Source organism: Nestor notabilis, unplaced genomic scaffold, assembly GCF_000696875.1.
Source record: "Nestor notabilis isolate BGI_N333 unplaced genomic scaffold, ASM69687v1 scaffold25103, whole genome shotgun sequence".
In the NCBI taxonomy this organism is placed as follows: Eukaryota; Metazoa; Chordata; class Aves; order Psittaciformes; family Psittacidae; genus Nestor; species Nestor notabilis.
The window spans coordinates 22,499-49,371 of NW_009923721.1; the positions used below are offsets into that span (position 1 = coordinate 22,499).

The window sequence follows — 26,873 nt, forward strand, 5'->3', positions numbered from 1 at the left end:
CTAAGCTATCATGGATGTCAGGCTGTATACTGACAACACATCTGATGCTGGTTTAGGATTTTGTTAGTTTTTCCTTTTAATCAATTCCAGATTATTTATCTCTTTTTTTTTTTTTTTTTTTTTTTTTTTTTTTGGTTTGTTTGTTTGTAGCCTTTGGGAAATCTGTTTTGTTTGTAATGTAATAAAAATAGCCAAATAGAGGTAAGATGTTTCAAAGTCTCCTTCACCTGACTCCATGCATGCAGTTTTTCCTTGCCCGTTACGAATCATACTTGTCTTTGGGTTTTCATGCACCTTTTGAATGCATGTGTATGGCTCTCATGCTTTTGGAAGATGCCTAAGAAATGTGCCTTTCTTATGGTCATAGGAAGGAAATTAACTCTGAAGCTTAGAATCCTTTGCTGAAAACACATTGCTGCTTTGCATGTTATCTTCAAAATTAGATGTAATCAAATGATTGGGCCACCTGGAGAAATAGCAATAGAGTAACACAGGAAAGAGAAGAAAGGGGAGTTCTCCAGGAAGCAAGACAGACAACTGCAGTTTCTGCTGATTAGCTCTGCACATGGAGTGAGATGAAGCAGTAGCCAATGCAATCTGCAGAGGATATTTGTAGGGTTCTTGCAGAGCACCCTTAAGGAAGCAGAGGTGTATATAATGTTCTTGGACAGCTTTCTGCTGCAGAGGTAGTCAGGTTGGAAAGATGATGCAAATGTTGTATTTCTTGTTTTAGTTCTCCAGTTCCTCCTCAATAAATGGGAGATCATAGCAATGTCATCTGCTGAAAGGGTTTAGCAGTGTATAGTTACTGTTGGGCTTATACCTTCCCCACAATGTGCTGGACAGCTCTTGCCTGAATTTTAGTTGTGGACGAATAAATTTACATACTCAAAAAATGTATTTAAAGATGTAATGTGGAAAACTTAGTATATTGATGGTATTTATGTGTAGGATTCTTTCTTTCAACCTGGTAGGTTATTCCAGGACTGTAAATCCATAGTTGAGACAGTATCGGCATGCCACTAGGGGCTGCTGCTGCTCTGAGGTATTACCATATGCTCTTTGGTGCAGTGTTGGGACACTCAGAGGCATTCAGTTTAGTTGGACTCTTACTGGACAGGTTTTCTTCAGTAAGTTTTAGGATAATGCCTTTGACAAACAAAATAATTTACCTATTTTGTGTCTGTTGAATTATTAGTAAAAAAAGGCTTATTAATTGCCTTTTTTTAATGTAACCCGTCTTCTAGAAGTGGAAAACGGTTTAAATGCCTTCATGGAAGAATCAATGGTGCTAAGTGTGTGCATGCAGTTGAGCCCTGAGCTGCCTGCTCAGACTTGGTCTGGGAGCCAGGGGTATAGATTCTGTCTATAGTCCTGTCCCTATAAAGTACAAAAACATGCCTTGAGTTTTTTGAATTGCTCTATATGCAGTGATCAGGAAGCTTTTAAATCTGAAGTTACTGCTCATAAAGGTCTGAACCCCACAGGTGGTCTGGTTGGTAGTGTGGTGACACTACAGTACTTCACTGTGATGGAAACAACCTTGGGATTTTTCTTACTTAGAGAAGGTGGAAGAGCAAAGGGAATTCACTGCTTGCAGGAATGTTGTACAGGTGTGTTACTGCACACAGGTGCACATTTGAGATAATAGAGCAAATGACCTACTTCAGAAGGAACAAGAAGTACTGACTACCAGTGACTGATGGGATGCGGCTATTGTCAGCTACCTATGCATGACATTGGAAAGATGAGTGGTTTCTCTTAAACCACCATATTTTATGTCACAACATCTTTAAATATAATATGCATTGCTGCTTTTTCAGTCTACATGATGAGAGAGTGCTTTTACCATAAATACCACAGTTAAAACTTTCTTCCTACAAAACAGCCCTCCTCCTGATTTGAAGAACTGCTTCCACCAGCTTCTGCAGATCTGCAGAAGGACAAAAATATTCCCATGTGTATGGAAAGAACACCAACCATATCCTAGCTTTTTCTCACGGTTTATTCTATGTACGCTTCATCCAGGCCAAGGTAAGTAATACATCCCCAAGATACATCAATTTAAGCAGGTAGTTCTTGAGAGGAAAATAGAAGTATATGTGTATGTTGAGTTACCTTAGCTACTCTGTGTGCTGCTTTTTTATTTTTATAATTTGCAGTTACTACTAAGCTTTTGTGTGTGAAGACAAGGAAGACATCTTTTACTTTCATCCCTTCCACTACCCTCCATCTAACTTGTGAGAAAAGTAGATGACAAAATATGAAAGGTTGATCCAGTTGCATCCAAAAACTGATCTCCAAAGCAATGTTCAGTCCATCAGATGATTTACTTTTTGCTGTCAGACACTATCTCTGACCTCTGATGTTCACAGTTGCAATGTAATTAAAATAAATAATAAAAATCCCACAGTCTGCAATTTGTTGTAGTTTTCAGACTGGTGCAGTACTCATGTTCCTTTAAGTTTTGACTTGTACAAGACGTAACTAACTGGAGTGTGTAATAGGTAAGTTTGTTTTAACAAAATGTTCAATGAAAAAAGTTACAACTATATGGAAGAGCTTGCCAAAATCATAAGGTTTGTCACCTGAGACATAATAAATTGATAATCATTAAAAAGGAGTTATTTCTTGATAATATCCCTTCAAACACTTGGCCTTCTGCAGTTCTCAATAGAAAGGTTGCACAACCCCATATAGGCTTATGATGAAATCTGTTTGAAAGGAAGAGCAGTTGCTAGGGGGAGACTATAGAAACTGCTGGAATAGAAAATAAATGTTCATTTGTGGTCATTAAAATAGTGTTTGCCTTGAGTCATGCTTAAGTACTTCATTTTACAAACATGTATTGTGGAAGCAGAATAAAATGACTGAGGAAACGGTATGTTGCAGATGTTGAATTGGAATTGGATTCATGGGTTTTTTTTGTGTGACTTGAAGCCTACAGTTTATTGCATGGCTTGAAGTCACCCCTCCAGAAATACCCACCAACTCAGAAGCCTCTGTGTGTTTTTCTTGCCGCCTTTCCCCCTGCCACCAATGCAGTTACCACTGAGCCCATTTGGAAGACTGCATAATGTTTTTGGGGGATTGACCAGAACTCGCTTCTTGATTTATTTTGATTATCAGTGAATTACCATACACAAAAATGGCATGTGTGTTTTGAGCACCTCCACTTGCCTCCATGCCCCTGACATTTCTAAAACAGAACGTTTGTGTGAATGTGTTCCTGGGCTGTCAATGTAAATTGGTGATGGCTGCCTGCTTATGTCTGGCACTTGTTCAGGTGCTTGGCTCCATTTTGTATTTGGCTTCTTAGGAAATGTAAAGGATCTAGCTGACTTGCACTCCTATTCCCCCTGCTTCCCTGCTGAGACTCTCTGCAGCTTTTCATTGTTCATGTTTAGTTGTCATTTACCTTGGAAGATACAATATTTACAGATTGCTTTTGAAATCTTTGTTCATTTAAAAGTATTCCTGGTCAGTGTGACCAGAGCTGAAAGGGCACACTGATCCCCTGGGTTTGGTTTTTTTTTCAATAAATATACATATTTTTTCCATATATACAGGTTGTCAGCAGGATGCTAAATCTGCTTTGGTGCACATATGAATATAAGAATAGCAAAGGTTTAGCTATCCTTGTCTCCTGTCTACAGGGGTGACTGTAAACCACTACTGAGTGAAGAGAAAGGACACCCTTAATGCATGTGACACTGATGCTACTTTGTTAATTGGGCCACTATCAGTGAGATAACAGTTTGGGTCAGACGCCAGGTCAGCATAACCTGGACAAAACCAACCTGATCTGTGACTGGACCAAATACCAGCAGCCAGCTGGTGACACAATCTAGGAAATTAAGAAATGTGTTTGTTACAAATTTATTGTAAACAACCTAGTAAAATTGCTTTACTGGGATAAGTAGAAACTTTTAAACAATCTAGCAAAGGGTTTATATGAGAAAACCAGTGAGATGCCAAGGTATGACTTGATTTCTATTATTCCATCTGAAGAGAAAGTATGATTGCAAGAAGAGAAGTGTTTACATAAACTGATAAAAAACTTGAGAATTCAGCAGAACCCAGCCACGTGTTCATGAGCTTTCTTCCATAAAAGTCTCACCATGTCCAGCAGAGCCCCATTCACCTTCACTATGAAGGGAATCATACTTGCGCTAGTGCTCACCCTTGTAGGTAAGCCTAAACAGCCCTTCATCTCTTTTTCCCAAAATTTCCTTAAGTTTGATGGCAACAATTTGATCTAGACTGAATGTTACTCATCTGTTTTCTGTCTCTTTTTCCAGGTAGTCAGAAGCTTGACATTGGTAAGTAGATTTTCTTCTATGGCCTTCTTTTGGTGACTTTGTTGTAATTTCTACTTACTAGAACATGCTTGCAAGTATTGTGAAAAATGGTTCTTGTTTCCCCACAGACCCTGCATTCAGTAGCAGAAAGAGCCACTTGTACAGCTATGAAGGCTGGGTGTTAAATGGGCTTCAAGAAAAAGGGTTAGCCAAAGTTGGCGTGCGCTTGAGCAGCAAACTAGAGATCAGTGGGCTGTCAGAGAGCACTTACCTCCTCAAGGTACTGTGTCTACTTCCAAATGTACTATGCAACAGTAGACTATAAATCGCAGTTATAATTGCATCTGGTTAATCTGTGGTTTAGGAAAGCTGTTGGAAATACAACTAAAGCCTTAGTGCTGTAGATGCCAGGGAATGATCTCAAGCTAAAGTCTCAGGAGTGACAAGTGACTTAGCATCCAGTCACTTACCAGTGTTTATTGTGGAAATTGTTCGTAGCAGATGTTCCTCAAGACTTTGTGATGGAAATAGAGGTGCCAAAATCAGGGGTTCTGCTAGAAAATCACTGTTTCTAACTCAAAGCACTCAGGCCTGCTCTGTGTTTAAGATTTGATTCTAGTCTCAACACACATTTCCAATTTCTGTGGGAAGCCAGACTCAAGTATGCTGAGTTATTGTCATACAGGCAATTACTAAATGTAGACTTAAAAAGTGATACAAGCCAAAAATAAGAAGTGATAAATGATGGAAGATTTAAAAATGAAAAGCATCAAAAAGGAGCATGTAATAACATGTAATGTTTAGATAATGCAGTGAGAGATCTGTACGTGTGCAATCATGCCTCTGCCAACATCAATAGAGGTAGGACCTGACCCATCTGAAATAAGTAAGTTTCAGAAAAATACTTTAATTTGTCAGTTTAATTTAGTTACAAATCAAAGCTTCTTTTCTGGGCACTGAGTTCAGTGACAGAGCTAGTTGTAGTTGTGTGGTAGATCTTTCACTGATGAGGGCAAGGTGTCAAAATTATGGGCTATGCATTGCAACCAGCTTAGTAAAAAAATAAAAATATTTGCAAAATGAAACATTCTAAAACTTTTTTTTTTTTTTACATTTAGAATGACATAAATTTTTTAAGTACTAAATTTTGCCTAAGGCAAAATGTTTATTTTAATGCTGAAAAGGAGAATTTGAATTGAAATTTTTAAATTACTTTTTGAATTAGCCTTTCCCTCTGTAGAGTTAGTGCAAGTAAAACATTTAAAAGGTCCCTATGAGATAATAGCTATATGTCAACTGCTTCTGTAAGATGAAATACCACTGCTGATCCCACAGGGTTTGTACTGGTTTTATAATAGTGTAAGCAAGAGACAAAAGAATACACTGTTGTATGAATTCCTAAGCCTACATTTGGAAGGAAAGAGTATATAACTGGTGATTATGTTAATTTCCTCCAATCCATTTGCATATTTAGTACCAAAGTAATTTTATTCACTTATGTATCTTCTCTTAATTTCCTCCCAGATCCGCTCTCCACAATTTGAGGAATACAATGGCATCTGGCCCAGGGACCCATTTACTCGATCTTCCAAAATCACCCAGGTGGTTTCTTCATGTTTTACTCGGCCCTTCAAGTTTGAATACGATAGCGGACGGATTGGAAACATTTATGGCCCAGAAGACTGCCCCACTACGTGTATTAACATAGTGAGAGGAATACTGAACATGATACAGATAACCATTAAAAAGTCACAGAATGTGTACGAATTGCAAGAGGTTTGTTTTTCTGTTCTAAAACTACTTTACTGAATGGATGTGTTCTCTTAAGGTGCTCTTTCTAGAAGTTTCTATTCATTTGCATCTACTTTCAAATGTTCATCATCAAAAAAAGGACAATATTCACTCACACAGAAGAAAATATTTGTATATGTGTTGAGCAAAGTATCAGGGCTGGATTCTTTTTAAGACTTAACATACAGTTCTTTCAAGAAAAAGGAACGATTAGCTATGAAAGTATTTGTTATATGGCTTCCTTGATACAGGTACTTGATCCGTTTTACTTGCTCATTGTTGATATTAAATAATTGATTACTTTTTCATTTTAAACTCCATCCCCTGACTGAGTATTTTTCATATATTTATTGTTTAGTTCAATAGGATTAAATGTGCATAATGGTTAAAGGTTTCAAAATGTAATTAAGACAGTTCAGTAGGTCCTTACCCTCATACTGCTCCTTCAGAATCTTTGTTCAGTAAAACTTCTCACACAGTGAAATGCTGGTGAAATACTGGGAAGTCTCATTGTCTTTTTTGATCTGCCAGGCTGGAATTGGAGGTGTTTGCCATACAAGGTACATCATCCAGGAAGACAGGAGGAATGGCCGAGTCTCTGTTACCAAAACTGTAGACCAAAATAATTGCCAGGAAAAAGTGACCAAGAGTGTTGGAATGGCTTACATCTATCCTTGTCCTGTTGACGTGATGGTATGTGAGACAGGAAAAGATCTTCCTACAAGTAGATCTTCCTACTAGTCTGGCCATTCTGCTCCTGTTCACTCTTTGGATCTCTCTGTCCTCCTTCTCCAGAAAGCAAGGCTCATAAAAGGGACTGCGGCTTTCTCCTACAAACTGAAGCAGTCAGACAGTGGTACCCTGATCACAGAAGTGGTGTCACAGCAGGTCTATCAGATCTCACCGTTCAGTGAACCTACCGGTGTTGCTGTCATGGAAGCAAGGTAGGCGGGACATGGGCTTGCTTCATAGAGTGAAAATTCTGGCAGTCCTTTTCACCCCCAGTGGAAGTGAAATGAGAATTGCGTTCCACAGCAGTTGGGTGAAGCTGTGAATACCCATACTTGGGGTTTCCACACTCCTAAAAATTCAGTGAACCATTCTTTATTTGTGCCCTGCTGAGAAGAAAAGGAGAAAAACTCTTTTGCTTGCTTATACCATAAGAATGCAACTTTACTACTCTGTCCTGAAAAAGGGCTCATTTATAGTGTCAGGAGGAAGATGGTGCATGTAGAAATAAGATCATTGATTACAGAACTATTTCATTCTAATTGAGAGGCTTTGTCCATTAGCAAACTGTAAGATTTTACTATGATAAGAAAAATTATTAAAAAGTAAAACTGATACCATCACAGTATCGCTGAACCAACAAACAGCCAAGGCAGATGGAGGAAGAGAGCTAATTCATTCCTCCATGACACTTGTCTCTTGACAGACAACAACTCACCTTGCTTGAAGTGAGAAGTGAAAGAGGGAGCACCCCAGATGTTTCCATGCAGAGCTATGGAGGCCTTCGTTACGACTTCCCCTCAGCACTGCCACAGATGCCACTGCAGCTGATCAAGATGAAGAACCCCGAACAACGGGTATAGTATTTTTAGGTCTTCAAATTGCTTTCCTAATTGAAAAAATTAATAGAAGAGTAATGATCATAAATTCCAAAGGATTTAATTACATATGCCCTCTCTCTTTCATGTTTTGTAACAGGTAGTAGAAACACTGCAACACATAGTCCAGAACAACCAACAAGATTTCCATGATGATGTTCCATACAGATTCTTGGAGCTCGTCCAGCTCTGCCGGGTAGCAAGCGCTGATAGTCTTGAATCCGTCTGGAGGCAATTTTCAGATAAACCCCGCTACAGGTATTTCATTGCATCAACTTACAAGAAACTTTTCCATTTTTGGAGAATCAAGAGCTAACATTAAGGATTTTTAACCTGCTTGCAGGCGATGGCTGCTGAGTGCAGTTTCTGCAACAGGCACTGCAGAAGCACTAAAATTCATTAAGACCAGAATTCGCAACGATGACCTTAACTACATTCAGACCCTTCTAAGTGTTTCTTTTGCTCTCCATTTCGTGAAAGCTGATGAAAACACTATTCCAATAGCAGCAGTGAGTAAACCTGTGTGAATTTTTACTATCTGATCATAACAGGAATGATAACTGCTGACAGCCTTTGATTATTCTGTACATTAGAGACTGGATACTCCTCTCATGTACACTAATTTCATGCAAATGTTGAGCCATGGATTTCTTTTGGCATTACATATGAATGGGGAGTTCAGTTTTGTGTCTTCAATTTGACACATGGATACACAAGTCTTTTTCCCATAACAGCTTCAGCAGCTTCAGAGAGTAACTCCCATTTCAGTTTGCTGGGATCACAGCATGCCTTCTACAGACTAAACTTTGTCCACTTCAATCACCTCTGAAACAAATGGTGATCTGCGTGTTATGTCACTTGAATAGCTCTTTTAATTGCAAACTATTCCTATGAACTGGAAAGTGCTGCAAGCGAAAGTAGTGAAAACATCAACTATTTTGATACAATAATGAATCATGTATTCTGAACTGGATTTTGCCACCTCTAGCCAAAATTAATTTTCTTAAATAGGAAAAAATTATATGATGTGAGAATGCATCATTAATATAATCTGTCCATCTCCATTATATATATCATGTCCATTTATATAATGGAGTTGCCCATTGTTCTAAGGATATTTCATTTATACATTGATGTTTACCCATAATCTTTGTATTTTCAGTGATATGCTCAGTTGAGGAAAATCAAAATGGTGCTTTGAAAAACCTATAGTATACATTGAAACTAGTGGAGAATTAAGCTTCTAAGTGAAGCTTGCAAATATAATGTCTACAATCTGATTTAATTTGTTTGGATATGAACAATAATAATTGTGAAATTGCTCCCCTTAGATAAGCTCTGATGATTTTCCTGCTCTAAAAGCTATGTGAAGCACCATATTAAATAGCAAATTATATTTTTTCCCCTTTTTTCCCCCACAGGATTTAATAACCAGTTCTCGAATCCAGAAAAGTCCCGTGCTTCAGCAAGTTGCCTGCTTGGGATACAGTTCTGTGGTCAATAAGTACTGTTCTCAGGCCTCATCTTGTCCTAAAGAAGCTCTTCAGGTAGGCGGCTTTTTGTTAGGTTGTTCTTAATAGCTTAGTAATGTTCATTACATTAGCTTAAATCTTTTAAGCTACAGTATGAAAATAGCAATTGGGCTTACAAATACACATTTCAAAGGTCTCCTTCCAAACAAGGGCAAATAATTAATTAATTAATTAGCTTCATCACTGAAAACAGTTTTCACATCATAAGGTAAAATCCTGACAAAAGCCATCACTGAGTTTAATCCAGTTGCTTTATTGTGATAAAGGGGGAAGGAGAACACTGTGGATAATCTATATATTATGAAGAGTGAACTGTGCTGTGTCTATAGCCCATCCATGACCTGGCAGATGAAGCGATCAGCAGGGGCCGCGAAGACAAAATGAAATTAGCTCTGAAATGCATTGGCAACGTGGGAGAACCAGCCAGCATCAAGCGCATCCAGAAGTTCCTTCCCATATCTGCATCCAGTGCTTCTGACATCCCCATCCACATTCAGATTGATGCCATAATGGCTTTGAGAAAAATAGCTTGGAAGGACCCCAAAACAGTAAGTAGGATGTGCCAGGGATTTCTTTAGTAAGTGAATTAGAGAATATATACTGTCAGGGTAATGAATTTAATGGTATCATGTGCGTGGATTCAGCATGGTTAAAAAAAACCTATAACTATTATTTTTAAGACCAACACAGTACAGTTTTATATTTAAGCAAATGTTTTCTGCTATTTCAAATTCAGTGTCAGCCCTTCTCCATGGGGCTGTTCTTCCATGGTCCCTTCAGTTGTCTTAAAGTGATGTGGAACCATGCAGTAAAAAAGATCAGGAAATCTTTCTGCAGGGATAATGACCCTCTCTCCCATATTTCTTGAGGGTTATGTGTGGATCCATTCTGCAAAAAAAGTCTCAGCTATTGGTAATTCCAGTCACTGTTTTCTCTCTGCAGGTGCAGGGATATCTCATCCAGATCCTTGCAGACCAGTCGCTTCCCCCCGAAGTGCGAATGATGGCTTGTGCTATTATCTTTGAGACAAGGCCTGCCCTTCCTTTAATAACAACAATAGCTAATGTGGCAATGAAGGAGAGCAGTTTGCAAGTGGCCAGTTTCGTGTACTCCCACATGAAGGCTTTGTCGAAGAGCAGACTGCCGTACTTGTACAACATGTAAGTAGGTACAGGAACAAAGAGGGCAATCTGCAAATAGTAAGTTCTATTATGTTCTTTTTGGTGAGCACTGCATGTGCTGATAAACTGAATTCAGTTCATATTCTGACGGGATGCATCTTATTTTTGGATATTATTACCTTTCCCATTTTGTTTAGATCTTCAGCTTGCAATATTGCCCTTAAGCTGCTGGCGCCCAAACTGGACAGGCTGAGCTATCGGTATAGCAAAGTCGTGCGTATTGATGATTACTTTGGTGAGTAAAAGCATTTCAGTGACCAGGAAACTTTCATTTCAGAAACCCATTCTTAAGAGACATTAAGTCCTTAGAGAAATACATAATTCTGCATTTCAGTAAGATACTGAATTAAATGTGGCAGTTACATATTTGAAAGCACATGAGTAGCCATTTATTAATTTGGGCCTAAAAAGTTAAAATTTATTTAATGATATATCAGAGTTGGCAATGGAAAAAGATGCAGAAATATGATCCTGAATGATAAACAGAGTGGTTAGAAAAAAAAGATGTCTTTTCTTTACTTTTGCCATAGATAACTATAAAGTTGGTGCTGCTGCAGATGTCTTTGTTATGAACAGCCCAGGAACAATGTTCCCATCAGCAATAATTTCCAAGCTGATAGCATATGCTGCAGGGTCAGTGGCTGATTTGGTGGAGGTAAATATTTACCTAAATTATTAATAAGGCAAATTAAAATTAAAATTGACCACAAAGTTTCATCTATGTAAGTAAGTTTCAGACAGCTCTTTCTTGTTATGTTTTGGTAGGCTGGTGTCCGTGTGGAAGGCCTCACAGATGTCATCACAAAGTGGAATATCCCGTTTGCTGAATATCCTGCATACAAAAAGATAAAGGAGATTGGAAAAGCTGTAGGTATTTTCCGTAATGCAATGTGTATATTATATGAAGCAGTATTTAGTGAGGCTTCTCATATCGGTTAAGCCCTGTCCCAGAAAGTAAATACCTGCCTAGCAGTCAGCTCAAGTGTTTCTGTGAAAGACAGATCTGCAGCAGGACTGCTGGGGACATCACTCCTGTGATGTTTGCAATAGCTTCTGCAAATTCTCACTCTGGCCCAGCCTCTGCCCCACCTATGTACGGCTGCACAAGGAGCATGGGAGGAGACAGGGGAGGCAGGCATCGCAGCACAGTGTGTATTTCACGTCTGGCAGGCTTTCCCCTGTTCTCTTACAAGAACAGACCTTTGTATTCAGGAGAAAAGGTGATTTGTTGCTGTGCTTTCAAACTGGATTTAGTGGTAGTAATGGCCCAGATCTTCTGTGTAAATGCCATTGCATCAGAATACACAAAAGGCTATTATTCATAAGCATCTCGAGGAGAGGGGTAATTCTGAATTAGTGAGCCTGTGCTACTCACAAAATAGCGAAAAAATGCCGGCAGCAATGGAAGATTGCAGCTTGGTCAGTAATGGGTTTGATCACCTTGCTGAATTACCATTTGTTAAGTGTTGCATTGAGGAAGTTTGCTTGTTTCTTTATCTGTTCCCCAGCTGCTGGGATGGAAAGAGCTGCCAGCAGAAACCCCCTTGATATCAGCCTATTTGAAATTATTTGGCCAAGAGCTGGCGTATGTCAACATCAATAAGGAAGTCCTGCATCAGATTATGAAGGTATCAGGAACCCCTACTTCTCTTTACAAGATTTGACATCGTTGTACTTTCTATCCCAACCTCTTGGATCTCTCTTTTACTGCAGGCTGTGCTAGAACCTGCTGACAGGAACGCAGTGATAAAGAAAATCACCGCCCAAATCCGCAGTGGCATTGCAGGACAGTGGACACAGCCGGTGTGGCTGGGAGAGCTGCGCTACATCGTTCCTACCTGCACTGGCCTGCCGCTGGAGTACGGGTCATACACGACTGCTCTGGCACGTGCAGCAGCCAGCAGTGAGTTGGGAAGTACAAGATCAGCCGTGTGAGCTCTGAGCAGGGGCTGAGAGGGACAGGCCAAGGTGGGCTGGAGAAAGAAGCAGGAAACCAGGAAGTCAGAAAAAGAACTAATTTTTGTAGTGGAGAGGAAGTAGTGAAGTTGTTTGAAGAGAGGCTGGACACAGATGGTTTCTGCCTCGTCTTTGGATGGGTTGGAGACGGAGAAGGTGAGGTGGGAATCTAGGAAACCAGAGAGAAAGATCACAGTGTTCAAAGGCAGAAAAAACAAGAGCTGTCTGGGGGGCTGTGGTAGGCATGCCAGAAGGAGGTGGCTCCCGAGAGATGCACACACAGGCTAAGCAGGATTCAATGGCAATTTAAACAGAGGAAAAAACAGAAGACAATCAAAAGGGAACTACCAGTCATGTTAGAGAAGGCATGAAGAGAAGAGGACTTGTGAAAAGAGACAGTGAGCTCTGTTTTAAAAGAATAAATGTGCAAGTACAAATACTTACCAAGAAATTAATTCAGTGATCATACTGTTTGGTGTGCAGCAGACTTTTAATTTAGGCAAAACTGACCCTTGCTTCTGCTGACACCACATGAGGAGTGTCTTTACATAGAAGTCTTGTATATGCCCACTCTTCACTGCTCTTGGTGTTTGGTTTGTTAGTTTGTTTTAATAACAGCTTCGAACACCTGCCCCTTGTTTTGTGGATGTTTTTATTTATTTATTTTGGGGTAAATAACATCCTTGTAGCCAAGTTGGGAAGTTATGGATTTGATGGATGGGTTACAAAGTGAGTGAAGGCTGTCTGGATTGCTGATCCTCCAAGAGTAGTCAACAGATGAAAGTCTAAGTGTCGGCGTATTGTGAGCAATGTTACTCATGACAAGCTTCTTAGTACTTGTTCATTGTCTCTTTCAACAATCTGAACTTTGGAAAAGCAGGCTCCCTCAGCAAATCTGTATCAATGATGACACTGAATTGGTGGGAGCAGTCACTGCACTGGAGGGTCAGGCTGCCACCCCAGGGGTCTCTGGCAGACTGGAGGCGATGGCCTGACAAATGTATGACGAAATTCAGCAAAGGCAATGCAAAGTCCTTCACCTGGGATGAAGCAATCCATGCAAGTGTATAGGCTGGGCATCACCCAGACAAAGCAGCTTTGCAGAAAAGGGCTGTGGAGGCCTGGAGGACAAGCTAGTATAATTGAATCAGCAGTGTGCTCTTGTGGTGATGAAGGCCAACTGCACTATCGGCTAAAACAGCAAGAGCAGAGCTAGCATGAAAATTATTCTTCCCCTCTATTTAGCACATCTGAGTCTGCATCTGGATTTCAATATCCAGTTTTGTGTCTGCAGTACAAGAAAGATGTTCACAGCTGATATGAGTAGAGATTGGAGAGCAGGGTTTGTTTAGCCTGGTTGCTCACCGTTCCTCGGTCTTCTGGCTCCTTGCATTTCTGGAATTTTAATGTTACACTGATTAACAAACTTTCAGTTTGGGTCAGCTCTTTTTTTTTTTTATTCCTGTATTTTTATTTCCACTTTCAGTGTGTTGCATCATAACCTTTTATCATGTTTAAATGTTATTCTGTCATTTGCAGTTGATGGAAAGATAACCCCACCTTTAACTGGAGATTTTAGACCTTCCCAGTTGCTTGAATCCACCGTGCAGATTCGGGCAGACATAAGCCCAAGGTATGGAGGGTTTCTAAGGCTTTAAACATGATAGAGTCCTATGAAAAGGCAGAACCACATGTTGAAAGGAACACCTTTCTTACACCTGACCGCTTCACTCTGTTTCAGCTTATATGTACATACAGTCGCAACAATGGGTGTCAACACAGAATACTTTCAACATGCTGTTGAAATTCAAGGCAAGGTCGTGGCAAGAGTGCCAGCCAAGTTTGATGCCAAGATAGACGTGAAACAGAAAAACATTAAGATCGAAACAAATCCATGCCATGAGGAAACCGAGATAGTGGCTGGAAGGTATGGTAGCCTTACTTCAGAATACTTCCTGTTGCTGAAACCTTACCAAGTTTGCTATTCACTGTCGTCCTACAGAGTTTTCTAGATAAACAGAGTGACTTTTCAGTGTGTAGCAGAACTTTTGGGATAAAGAGTAAGGAAGAGAAATAGAGGAGTTAAAAGTCAAAAAGTCAAAAAAACAAATTTTTATTTTCATTTGCTTATTATCATGTGGGTTTATTTTTGTTGATTATTTTATTCCCTCTTAGAGGGGTTAATTTTTATTTTTAAATGAATGTCTGTAATGTTTTGGAAGTATGTTTAAATTCATCCAGATTTTGAAAATTTCCTGTAATACAAGAAACTGATATTTGTCATGAACTCTTATTTGTCTTCAAAAACATATATACTTATAGTTGCATATACAATTTCCATGTTCAAACAACATATCTCTGTGCTGTTGCATGAGACTGACAGGGATGTATTTCATCTAATCTAAAGACAAGAGGTCAGAATAATTTACCATTTTTTGCACATATCTCAACAGACATAAGGCTTTTGCTGTATCAAGAAATATAGGAGAGCTAGGTGTTGAAAAGAGGACCTCAATTCTCCCAGAAGATGCTTCATCAAATATTGTGGAAGAGCCTTTCAAACCATCAGAGAGAGCTTCCAGAGAAGCTTTCACAATGGTAACCTGTTCCTTTTTGCTTATATCATAACATTTACCCTCTCCGTGATGCACATAGCTGCAGTATTACTCTTGCCAATGGTATGCTCCCAATGGTATTCACATTCTCATCTCCAATGCAGCAAGGAGCTGACAGCATGCCAAGGAAACATGTCTATAGCTCTCAAGAGGATCTTCACCATGGCACAGGAAGAAAAACTTATAAATGGGATATTTGCATCAAACTGTATCGTCTTGGTTGTCAGCTCTGCTTTTCCAGAAGGTCACGAGATGCCAGCTTCCTAAAAAATACATATTTGCACAGATTAATTGGAGAACACGAAGCTAAAATAGTCTTGCTGCCAGGTACAATATTGAGCACAAGCCTTGCCATCTTAGGTTTGTCAGTGCTGTTTGAAGCAGTATACCTTCTAATGTGTGCAATTGGTGTGTAGTTCGAACAGATGCTGATATTGACAAAATTCAAGTGGAGATTCAGGCAGGATCCAGAGCAGCTTCCAAAATAATTCACGTGGTAAACTCAGATTCTGAGGAAGAGGATGAATCACCTCCATATGAGGACATTCAAGCTAAACTGAAGAAGATTCTAGGCATTGAAAAGGTGTTCAAGGTAAGAGGACTTGAGCATGGGAGAGGGGAATATTTTCCCATAGATGAAGCCAGGAATTTGAAGTTCAGTGTGGAAAGCTGCTGTGTAAAAGGTTAGTTTGAAAGGTGCCAGTGCCAGGCCTGTCAGCCAATGCCACATCTGATCGATGCTACGGGGGCATCCAGCTAGGGCTGGTCCTCTGTGCTGGGCTAGATTTCAACTGGGCAGAGTGGATCTAAGGGAGTTCTGCAGCTTCTGCAGCGAGTGAGGCAGGGAAGTTGTTCCTTGAAAGGCCGATGTGAGCAGCTTGTCTGAGGCCTGGAGAAGTTTTACTTTGCAAGTACAGAACCAGATGTATCATACCTCTTGCACTTCTCTTTGAACTGTTTCTGCAGGTTGCAAATAAAACACGACACCAGAAGAAGCAACCTTCAAAGAAAGGAAACACTATGCTAACAGAGCTTGGGAGAGACCTAAAGGCAAAAAATCCCTCCAGCTCATCTTCTGCCTCCTCAACTGTCTCTTCTTCCTCATCATCTGCTGCTTCTCCTGATCGTAAAAAGGCTGTGGATGAAGATGAGAATGATGATGTAAAGCAAGCAAGAAACAAAGATGCAAGTAGCAAGAGCAGCAGTGGCAAGAGTAGCAGCAGTGGCAAGAGCAGCAGCAAGAGCAGCAGCAAGAGCAGCGGCAGCAAGAGTAGTAGCAGCAGTAGTAGCAGAAGCAAGAGCAGTAGTAGCAGCAGCAAGAGCAGTAGTAGTAGCAGCAAGAGCAGTAGCAGCAGCAGCAAGAGTAGTAGCAGCAGCAGCAAGAGTAGCAGCAGCAGCAGCAAGAGTAGCAGCAGCAAGAGCAGTAGCAGTAGCAGCAGCAGCAAGAGTAGCAGTAGTAGTAGTAGAAGTAGTAGCAGTAGTAGGAGCAGTAGCAGTAGTAGTAGAAGTAGGAGCAGCAGCAGTAGGAGGAGGAGCAGCAGCAGCAGCAAGTCATCGAGTCACCATAGCCACTCAAGGTATCTGAACGGCAGTAGCAGCAGCAGCAGCAGCAGCAAGTCATCACGTCATCATAGCCATAGGCATCATTCAGGACATCTGGAAGGTGGCAGCAGCAGCAGATACTCCAGAATATGGGTAACTTTGCTAGTAAATTGATGCTGCTAATGTTTGTGAATCATGTCCCTGATGGCAGCTGGCTTTGCCTAAATCACAAAATTATGAATCGACACAGTAAATTTTAGCAACATAAAATTGCAATATTTATTCTGCAAACACACCTGCCATCATTTGCTCAGATGTCTAGTTCAGTACATCTCAAAAGTTTCCACAAATTTGTGAAAATTTTACTATAGGCAGAGAACCATCTTTTGCTAATTCACTACTTTCTGTGAATATATATTGCATGTGTCTGTCTGAATTTTGCAGTAGGAACAAATAGTTTTATATAAACTACTTGAAGTCTAGCATTATGTGCTTATGACTAAGCATACAGAACTATGTAAGAATGATAATTAGTAAAATCCTTACTTAATTCCCAGTGCTCAGATTTCAATGTAATTGCAGCATTTCTTTGCTTCTGAGACTTTTCATCATCTTGTTTCATTTTTTTTTCTTCTTTTATTTTCAAAGGAAGATGATGAGATTTATCTGTATCGCTTTAGATCAGCGCATAGACAAGAGGTGAGATTTTCTTTCCACAGTAAATTAAGTATGGAAGTATGGAATCTGTCATGAGTCAAATGGAAACCTTAGAGGCAACTTGTTGTCTTTCTTGAGGAAAATTACAGTACTGATAACATTTAGAACACCAAATCAACCATGGTGGTTCTTCTAAGATGCATAAAGACAGAGACCTATGTTCTCCTTTATGTTCTCCATATGATGCCATTTGTGGCTCCGCAAACTAGATGCAAAACTCTATCAAAGCAGTACAAGGGACTGGGGATGCACACTTTGGAGGAACAAAGATACTACCAGCAGAGCCTGGGTCATTCACCTGGCTTTGATCCCTTTGTTTCTTGGGCTGAAATCACTGTTGATTCACACCAGCATAGTGATGTTGGCAAACGTGGGAGGATACCTTATTTTAGGGTACTTTAGAAGGTTCTTACTATGGTGTGAGCCAGCCAGAAGCAGTATACTTGATAGTAGTGTTTCTCAAAAAAGTAGAAAGTTCAGCTGTGTGTGTCCATTCAGTTGATCCTTTCCACTCGGTTGGTCCATTCAGTGTGTTTTCCAGTTGATCAGGCCCTTCCACAAACAAAATGAATCAGTTCTAATCTTTCATACTGAATCCAGAGTCTGGTTCGGTTTGACTCCCTCCGGTCATTGTTTTTTGACACAAGGAATTCTCATCTGGACACATTCCTTATATGTCTCTTCTGAAGGGTGAGATATATTTCAGAGGTGTGAGAAGATTTTTCAGTTAGACCACATGTACTAAGCAGTACAAAGCATATTGCAAGTCATTGAGCTGTTCAGGGTTGGAACGCAAGTGTACCAACACCAAGTGCCAGGACAGAGAGTATTCTGCAGCACTGCCTAGTGCAATTTCTTCAAGCATGCTTTTAAGTTACCCTCTAGAGCACAATGTGTTTTCTTCTTGCAGTTCCCCAAAAGGAAACTCCCAGCTGACCGACTTAGCAGCGCATACGCCTCTACCAGACCCAGTCATGCCTCATCTCGAGCTGCTTCCCGGGTGAGTTGCATCATTTTTAGGGGATTCTCACAGCTTGGAAGAGTGGCAGAGTGGTCTTGTGCTTGCAGTAATTGTACAGCTAGGATAATGGGAAAAGAGACATAACAACCACTCAAATCTCAGCTATCAGTTAACAGTGAGACACGCATCATAGTTCCTATATGCACTTTCTCAGCATTGAGGTGAGGATCCTTCTTACTTGCACCACAATCCTTCCCTCATGGGACTCCTAGCCAACAGCAGCTGCAGAGACTGATCCTGTGACCTCTGCAACAAGGAGGGAAGTTGAGGTACTGCAGTGCCAGTGCAAGGATGGTGGTGGAGGCCAAGGCTAAGAGCCTCAGTGGAAGACATGCTCCAGAAGTGACATGTAGCACTTTGGCTCCTCACTACCACCCAGCCTGATGCATGCAGGCTTGCTCGCTGAGCAAAGTGATGAAGTCTTACAATGGAGTAGAGGAATTACAGGTCACAGCATGCTTAAGGCCCTGCTGTCAAGGGGGGAGGTTCTTGATGTGGAAGACAACGTTCTGGAGGATTCTATTTTGTGCTAAGGTGCTGTGCAAACACAAAACCTTCCTGTCCCACAGAACTCACAGCTGGAGTGGGAGGTGAAAGCCAACAGACCAGCCAGACAGATAAAAAGGAGGACACCAGCTGAGGGAGGTTATTGTTGTGAGAATGAGTGATGAATACAGCTGACACCCAATGTTGTTAGTTAAATTGAACCACTTTCTTTCTTTCACAGGTGAATATATGAAGCCTGAATCATATAGTCATTACTGTAACATAATGATATGAATATTTCCACAGTATGAACTGTAGCTTGGGAAATGACAGAAATTTTGGCACATATAAAATGAGCCATGCACATTAAAGACATATGTATTATAGGCATGTATTTGTGTGTGGTACATATGCTGGTGCATATTTGTAACTCAGTTGCTTATTTTTCATTTATCCATCTAGATATTGCATCTAAGATGTTCCACAGTTAATTCTTTAATAATTCTATTCTTTGCATACTTTCTCCTCTTCCTCCTTAGCCTAAGTTTCTGGGAGATGTTAAAATACCAATATTAGCTGTTTTTCTTCATGGCATTCGTAATGATGAAAAGATAGGAGGCCTCCAGCTTGTGGTATATGCTGATATTGACTCCGACAGGCCCCGGGTGCAGGTATTTGTGTCAAACCTCACAGATTCAAGCAAGTGGAAGCTCTGTGCTGATGCTTCAGTCCTCAATGCTCACAAGGCAGTGGTAAGGCTCAAAAATAGTTATAAACAGCTGTATGCATTATAGGAAAACCGTTTCATGCATTTAAATATGGACCGCTTCTCTCTCCATTATAGGCTTTCCTGAAATGGGGCTGGAATTGCCAGGACTACAAGATTTCGACTGAGCTGGTAACTGGGCGGTTTGCTGCCCACCCTGCTGCACAAGTGAAAGTGGACTGGCCTAAAGTTCCTTCAAGTGTCAGATCCATAGCAGAATGGTGAGGGTTTAGTCTTTAATGACACTCACCTGCTGTATTGATCAGCTGGCAAAAATCAGCACCCACTCACGAGGATCTAGTGGTTAAAGTATTTGCTATTAATTTATTCTTTGATCTGTCTGAATACTGCATTTAGACATAAAAGCTGAGTGGGAGATCATAGCCATGCTACTGTAATGTACACCAGTCTTTATACAAGGCATAGTTGCTGAAAACTGAGGAACAGATCCTTCCTTTCACTGAAGACTTGATAAGTAAAGCAGAGAGTGGTCATGGGGACCTCACCAATTATCCTGAAGACTTCCTATGCTACTTACTCACAGATGTGAGACAACCTGGTTGGGATGTGTGCTGTTTTTTGCTTCTCTATTTCACCAGATCTTTCTGATTTAAATTTTTTAAGGTTTTACAAGTTTGTTCCTGGGGCTGCTTTTATGTTGGGCTTCTCTGAAAAAACAGACAAGAATCCTTCTCGACAAGCCAGGGTGATCGTGGCTCTAACTTCTCCAAGGACGTGTGATGTTGTTGTCAAGCTTCCTGATGTAATTGAAAAATATTATCACTTTCCTATTTTTTCCTAGTAGAAAAGTGAGACTGTTGCATTTTTATTACAGTGGATCAATTCTGAGAAAGAAAAGTTAAGTAAGCATCAGTTTGGGTGCAAATGATGAAAACAACATTTGGTTTTTTCAACCTTCTTATATTACATCCAAGAATATTTATAGAATTATTTTGTTCGTGGAAAAGGAGAGTGTTGTGGGTACTTGTGTTTCCATCTGTAGTAGCTCCATAAGTGTTCACCTAACCACCTCTGAAGGGGAGTAATTAATTTTCTCCCTAATAATAACTGACTGACAACCCATACCGTAAGAGAAAACCCTAAGCAGAAGCAGAAAAACTCATGGACAGTGAGTCAGATGAGTTGTGTTCATGTAAAGTATTTGTCAACCAAAGTAGAAGAAATTGAAATAAAATTCCAAATAGGAGAAAAAGCTGATCTCAACTGTTTGCGGTGAATACCTGGCAAAGTTTTGAGTGTGCTTTTGAATTCTTTTTCAGATGATCCTCTATGAAAAAGCCATGAGGCTTCCCCTGTCACTCCCTGTTGGTCCGAGGATACCAGCTTCAGAGCTGCAGCCTCCCATCTGGGACGTCTTTGCTGAAGCCCCCTCTGCAGTGCTCGAGAATTTGAAAGGTCAGGGCCTAATCAGGTTCAGAAGCATGACATCCTCTGTCCCCTGAATTACTTGAGCATTTTCTGAATTTTTCTGGGATTGTCTCCAGTTAATTAGGAAATGTGCTGTAATAATGTGAGGGTGGTTCTACTGGGAAAGAATATTAGCATATAGTACAGAAATCATAAGCATTTCAGAGAGCAAGGTACCATAAACTTTCTGGGAATTATTTTCTGAATTATTATCTGAAAGGCATACTTTCCATGCCTTTTTTAGAATTTATGGGTGCTTAGTAGCCAAAAGCCCCTGTAATCCATGCAAAAATATCACCTAGTGGAAAAAAATATAAAGCTAAAATAATATAGCATTAAAAATAAAATATTCTATTTCATGACTTTCTTTTTATGGAAAAGCAAATACTCACTGGCATTTTATTTAACCAGCTCGCTGCTCAGTTTCCCATAACAAGATAACAACCTTTAATGAAGTTCGGTTTAACTACACATTGCCAGCAAACTGCTACCACATCTTGGCTCAGGATTGCAGCGCTGACCTTAAGTTCCTGGTGATGATGAGGACTGTTGAAGAAGCTATTGACTTGAAAGCAATCAACATCAAGCTTGGCAGTCAGTAAGTAACTCCTGCCTGATGCTGGGAGTGTGAGGGACTACTTTGTCCACATTCAACATCAGAGGAGCTTAGATCTGAGCTTTACTGTTATGGTTAGTGGCCCATGGGATTTCAGCACTTCCCTTATTTACTTTCCATGTGATGCTGATGATGTTATGCTGCATCTTATGTGACAGGAATACCCCTGTTGTAATTTAAGTAGTTGAAATGAGCTCATATTGTGACCAGTGATACTCAGTGAGCAGGCAAATGCCTTTGTCACTGTATGCATGTGAATGTGATACAAACAGGGTATGAACACTCTTCTTGTTAACAGTGAAATTGACATGCGCCCTGTGAGAGGACAGGTGAAACTGCTGGTAGATGGGATTGAAAGCCCCACGACAAATGTTTCGTACTCATCTGCTGGTAAGTGAAGCAGCATCTGTTGTTTCATTTTCACATATGTTTTAGGAAAAAGAGAAAAAGGTAAAGGAGGACCTTGTTTCATTTTTGTGCTATGCAGTCAGTCACTATATACAATGCAGGTATTTCCTGACTGTAGAGCTGTAATATTTGAATTGGGCTAAATCTTACAGTAATTGTATTAGCAACTGCCAGTGCTGAGCACTGTCCTATTTGTTATGTACTTGGGAAGTTATAATTGTGCTAGAAATGGCTCCAATGACAGTCATGGTGTTCTCTGTATTTTCTTACTCCTATATAACGTACTCAGGGCCTTGTACATCTGCACAACTATACAGATGGTATAGGCAGCTCTAATAATTTCTAGAAATAAATATGAATATGTTACTGACCCAAAGAAAAATTAATAAATCTATGATCATTAAAATTGCTTTCCAGCTTTTTACAAACACCTGATCTCTATAGGGGTTTTTTACACTTTTTTACATTGTTTTTCTGTATGTTTTGTTTCTTGAATAGAAAAATTGAGGAATTTCAAGGAAAATAACATTTTAGAAACATGACAGTTGCTTTTTTCTTTCTGAAAGAAGCTAAATTGGGTCTCTTTTGGTTTTGCTTTGTTTAATTTTGTTTTCTTCTAGGTGCTCCTCTGTGGATCTACAGTGAAAAGCAAGGGCTTGTACTTGTTGCCCCAGCCTATGGCATTGACAAATTGTATTTTGATGGATACACATTCAGGGTATCTTTCTTCCTATTCATAAGCTTGTGTGTTGAGATATTTCCATAGATTCCCTTCAATCTTTATGTATGAGTGCAAGAGTATATAGTGGCAAAGCCAAATATGTGCAAGGCCCAAAAAAAACCCCCAAAGGGAAGATGACACTACAGGACTGCACAGTCCTGCTCTTTATTTCTGAGCAGTGAGAATCTTTCATCAACAAAAATACCTTATTTTTGCAGTACAGGTGTGTGTTGGGAAATGGGCATGTGAGTGCACACACGCTGAGTCAGCAGTGCATTTGCAGTAAAGTTGAGTTTTCAGCTCCTGCCCACTGTTCTTACAGCTGTTCAGTGCTTCAAATCAGTAAAAATGAAGCCCTTCTTTAAGTAAAGAATGAATGCTTCACTTATGGTCAGAATACATTTTCACAGAGATTAGGCTGCACTAAAATAATGGGAAACTGGAATGTAAGAAATCAGTAAACCATACTAGATCTATCACCTATACTATGAAAACCTCCATCAAGCAGAAGCTTCAGCCTATTAATAGTCTAGAATATTAATAGCTTAACATACTAGACTGGCACAGTAGTTTTCAAAGGCTGTAACAGTTAAAGACACTGCAGCACCACAGGGCTTTGGCATCTGACTGTCAGATGTTTTGAATTCTTACCGAAGAGATTTTAAATGTTTGTGCATTAGCTTGTACTGCATAGCAAAATTCTGCTCCACAGGTGTTACTTCTTTAAACTTGAAATGGTTCTGACTCTTTTTCTCACAGATTCAAGTTGCTCTGTGGATGGCAGGGAAAACGTGTGGAATATGTGGGAAATATGATGCAGAATGTGAAGAAGAATATCGGATGCCCAATGGATATCTAGCTAAAGATGCAGTGAGCTTTGCACATTCTTGGATTTTGGAAGAAAAGCCATGTACAGGAGGTATGCAAGCTCTAATAAATTTAATATAACATTACTGCAGTTGTTTAGAAAACGTAGAATCTGTTTAGAAAATTTTAAATCCATAAACATTTTGGAAACAAAAATAATTTTAAAAGAATTCATTATTAAGTATTAAAATTATTTGCCAGTTTATAAAGAAATAAGAAATCTCAAGTTAAACAAACAAGCCAAAATACTCCAGTCAGTTGAAATCTTGTTTCGGTTTTGAAGTATTTTAGAAGAGTAGGAAAAGAAATGTAAGAGGATAAACTCACATGGAATGCTTTGATTTAAGCATAACAGCATTTTCCAGACATCAATTTCCAGCATTTGACCCATCAAAAAATCAGATGAAGATTAGTAATGTCTGACCACCTGATTTTTGGAGTAGTGCAACCCGTCAAGCAAAGCATTCAAGTGCATAAGCAGTTCCAGGGAGTTAATTATACTGCTGAAATAAAAAAGCTGTCTCTTAAGTGTTTGAGCAGATTAGGATCTTATGGTGCGCTGATGCTGTCAGCTGAGGTGCTGATGCAACAGCTGCCAGGAGTGCTGTGAGGAGAACCAGCACGTTGCATTTGTGAAGAAGACTTGTCCTGGTTGGAAGGACTTCCTCGCTCCCTGGAGTTGGCTTCTATATGTTTAGCTGTGCATTAACTGTTATCCTTCTATGTCTTGGTCACTGACACTGGGCATCAAACTTGCTATAGATGGCTACACATGCAAGTCCACGTACAAGTACATTATTAACTTTCTGTAGCTTTTCAAATCAGCTAATTCAGTATGGAGCTACATAAAGTTAATTTCAAATGCAACTGGTTTATTTCCAGATTAGCCTGTAGAAACAAAGTCTAATGTACTTTATAATAAACATTTTTCAAAGTCAGTTATGCTGCTTCACTTATGGTCAGAATACAGTTTTCATAGAGAAAATCGGCAGTGTTGGCAGATGGGTCCTTCTGGGAAGATCTGAAGATTTTGAATGTAAGCACATAAACTACCACCAGTGATTATGTTACAGCCTGCAAACTGCGACGCTCATTTGTGAAGCTTGAGAAGACCATTCAGCTTGCGGGTGTAGAGTCCAAGTGCTATTCCACAGAGCCGGTGCTGCGCTGTAGGAAAGGATGCTCTGCCACCAAGACTACTCCTGTCACTGTTGGTTTCCACTGTCTCCCAGCAGGTAAGTCAACAGAAATCCTACTGAATAGGAGCTGCACAGATTTCTTAATAGATTGTGCCTTGACTCAGTTATTAAACTTGAAATGTATGAATAATCTAATATATTCACAGCTAGGGAGAGACTTACTGCAATAATGACTGAAGACCTTTTCCTGTTTTCATTAATATATAAAACTTCCTTTAGTGAGAGAGACATTTTTCTGTTGTAATTTTACCGTGGTTTTCATTATACCAAAATTTAAAATCTAAACTGAACTCCCTGTCATGGTGCTTTTTTGCTAATAAGGCAAGGTCAGGGTAACAGCACAGCTGTGTGTTGCAGCCTGTGAGGATTCAGCCACATCTGATTATGTGCAGCAACCCAAAACAGGGATCCTTGCCTTGTGTATCTTTATATATCATTGCTTTTGGGTGTGATCCTATTTCACTGAACTGATTTAGGCAATAGAAGGGCAGGTGTGGACAATATTCCTGCACACAGGTGCGGCGATATAGGAGGATGACTTTTTTTGTAGGTATATGGTAGATTATAAGAGATTAGATAAAGTAGATACAGATTATATAGATGATAGGTTTGTGTCTGTTTTCCAAGTTTCTGTTAAGACCATAATATCCTTTCCTAAATGTGTTATTAATAAAATTCTACATGAAAGTAGTAGTTTTGAAGGTAGAACTGGCTTATTAATTAAGTGGGTTTCCTGGAACATGTCTGTGTGACTTAGACAAATATGTAAGCCAGTGAGGAGAAGCCAAGCCTGCTGTAATTAATGACTAGTGCATGGTAAATACTGTACCTTGCAAAACGACTTCTGAGGTAGACTGTTTACTTTGCATTTCTTGTTCCCCATCAGATTCTGCTACCAGTCTGACGGACAAACAGGCAAAGTTCGACCAGAAGTCAGAAGATATTCAGGACACTATTGATGCACACATAGCATGTTCTTGTGAGAACGAAGACTGCAGTGCGTGAAGCTGTACATTGCAACAAAGGAAAAAACAGAAACACTTTAGTATTTTTATTGTGTGGTGTAACGAAACTCATCTTAAAGAATAATAGAGATACTAAATTAAGTGTTAAGGATGTGTGGAATCTTCCCAAGTAATTTAAAGTATTAAACTTTATTATTGTAGAAACTGTTATGATTTCCTATAAATATCTGATTTGGTAATAAATCCATGCATGGAAAAATTATGAAGGCTTCCTTATTCCGCTGGTTATGGAAGCAGAGGTCTGTGTTGCTTCTCTTTAACCCCATTTCATAGACTTCTTGAGCCTGTGGCTGCCTTCTGTGCATGAGGCATGCGTCCGTGTCAGGCCTCATCACAGATACGGGTTGGGTAGCTGTCATAGCAGGTTGCTGCTTGTGTCTCCCGGTGCTTGCCTCCCTGGTGCTGGGATCCTGTGCACTCAGAGCAGAAACTGCTCACTTCCGTGTGATGCAGCAGCCACACAGCTGTGGTGCTCTGCAATAACTACGTGTGTGCCAGTGCTGCCGTTGGGAACAGCAAGATCAGAGACTAAGCCTGAATGTCATGCCACTGAACAAGACTGCTCTCAGAGTCAAGGACATATGTTTCTGATGTACCACATGCAGAAGCTAGTGCAAATTAGGGGACTTTGGACAGGATGTGGTGGAGTTACCCAAATATACCACCTGCCAAAGGGTCCACAGTAGAGCCAGACCTTTGCAGTTTGGGTGATATGCCCCAGCCCCCATGCCCAGCATAAGCCATTGCTGTGGCCACCATCAGCCTCCTGCCCACTTGCTGCAGGGCTTTCCAGGTACTTGTGAGGAACATGCTCATCTGCTGTGAGCCCAAAGGATTCCAGGTGGAGCTGCAAGACGTTTTCTGCTTGCTTAATTCATCATTTTTACACAAATTTCAACAGAAATGGTATTGTACTTTCTTAAGTTTATCTGTTTATTCATCCTTATTCTTCCAATTAATACACACACATCCAGCCATTTTAGTTCCTGACTGAACACACATTAATTTTTTATATTGAAGTCTGTTAATGCAAAGCAGAATGTGATCCTACTGAATAGTATATTACTGGGGAAAAAAAAAGAAAAGAAAGAATA

At 40.0% G+C, this 26,873-nt stretch overlaps 1 protein-coding gene across 1 annotated transcript; it reads left to right on the forward strand.

Moving 5' to 3' along the window:
• Nucleotides 1–4,151: 4,151 nt before the first annotated feature.
• On the forward strand, nt 4,152–25,759 carry LOC104403986 (vitellogenin-2-like). Its single transcript, XM_010012302.1, has 36 exons — nt 4,152–4,191; nt 4,302–4,322; nt 4,430–4,581; nt 5,826–6,077; nt 6,624–6,785; nt 6,888–7,036; nt 7,528–7,678; nt 7,800–7,957; nt 8,043–8,208; nt 9,121–9,246; nt 9,561–9,779; nt 10,174–10,391; nt 10,550–10,647; nt 10,943–11,067; nt 11,178–11,279; nt 11,921–12,040; nt 12,126–12,315; nt 13,908–14,001; nt 14,110–14,295; nt 14,822–14,966; nt 15,088–15,310; nt 15,400–15,575; nt 15,950–16,462; nt 16,568–16,678; nt 17,174–17,224; nt 18,153–18,242; nt 19,289–19,501; nt 19,594–19,736; nt 20,140–20,278; nt 20,796–20,931; nt 21,355–21,541; nt 21,858–21,949; nt 22,588–22,685; nt 23,448–23,607; nt 24,629–24,790; nt 25,641–25,759. The coding sequence occupies exons 1-36, from the start codon at nt 4,152–4,154 to the stop codon at nt 25,757–25,759; spliced, it is 5,487 nt and encodes a 1,828-aa protein (XP_010010604.1).
• The last annotated feature ends 1,114 nt before the right edge of the window (nt 25,760–26,873 follow it).

Bases quoted from the DNA above. Each gene is read 5' to 3' on its own strand.
- LOC104403986 (XM_010012302.1), top strand. From the start codon at position 4,152: ATGAAGGGAATCATACTTGCGCTAGTGCTCACCCTTGTAG. The intron at 11,280-11,920 runs GTAGGTATTTTC...TCTGTTCCCCAG, and splicing joins TAAAGGAGATTGGAAAAGCT to CTGCTGGGATGGAAAGAGCT. The intron at 19,737-20,139 runs GTGAGGGTTTAG...AAATTTTTTAAG, and splicing joins GTCAGATCCATAGCAGAATG to GTTTTACAAGTTTGTTCCTG.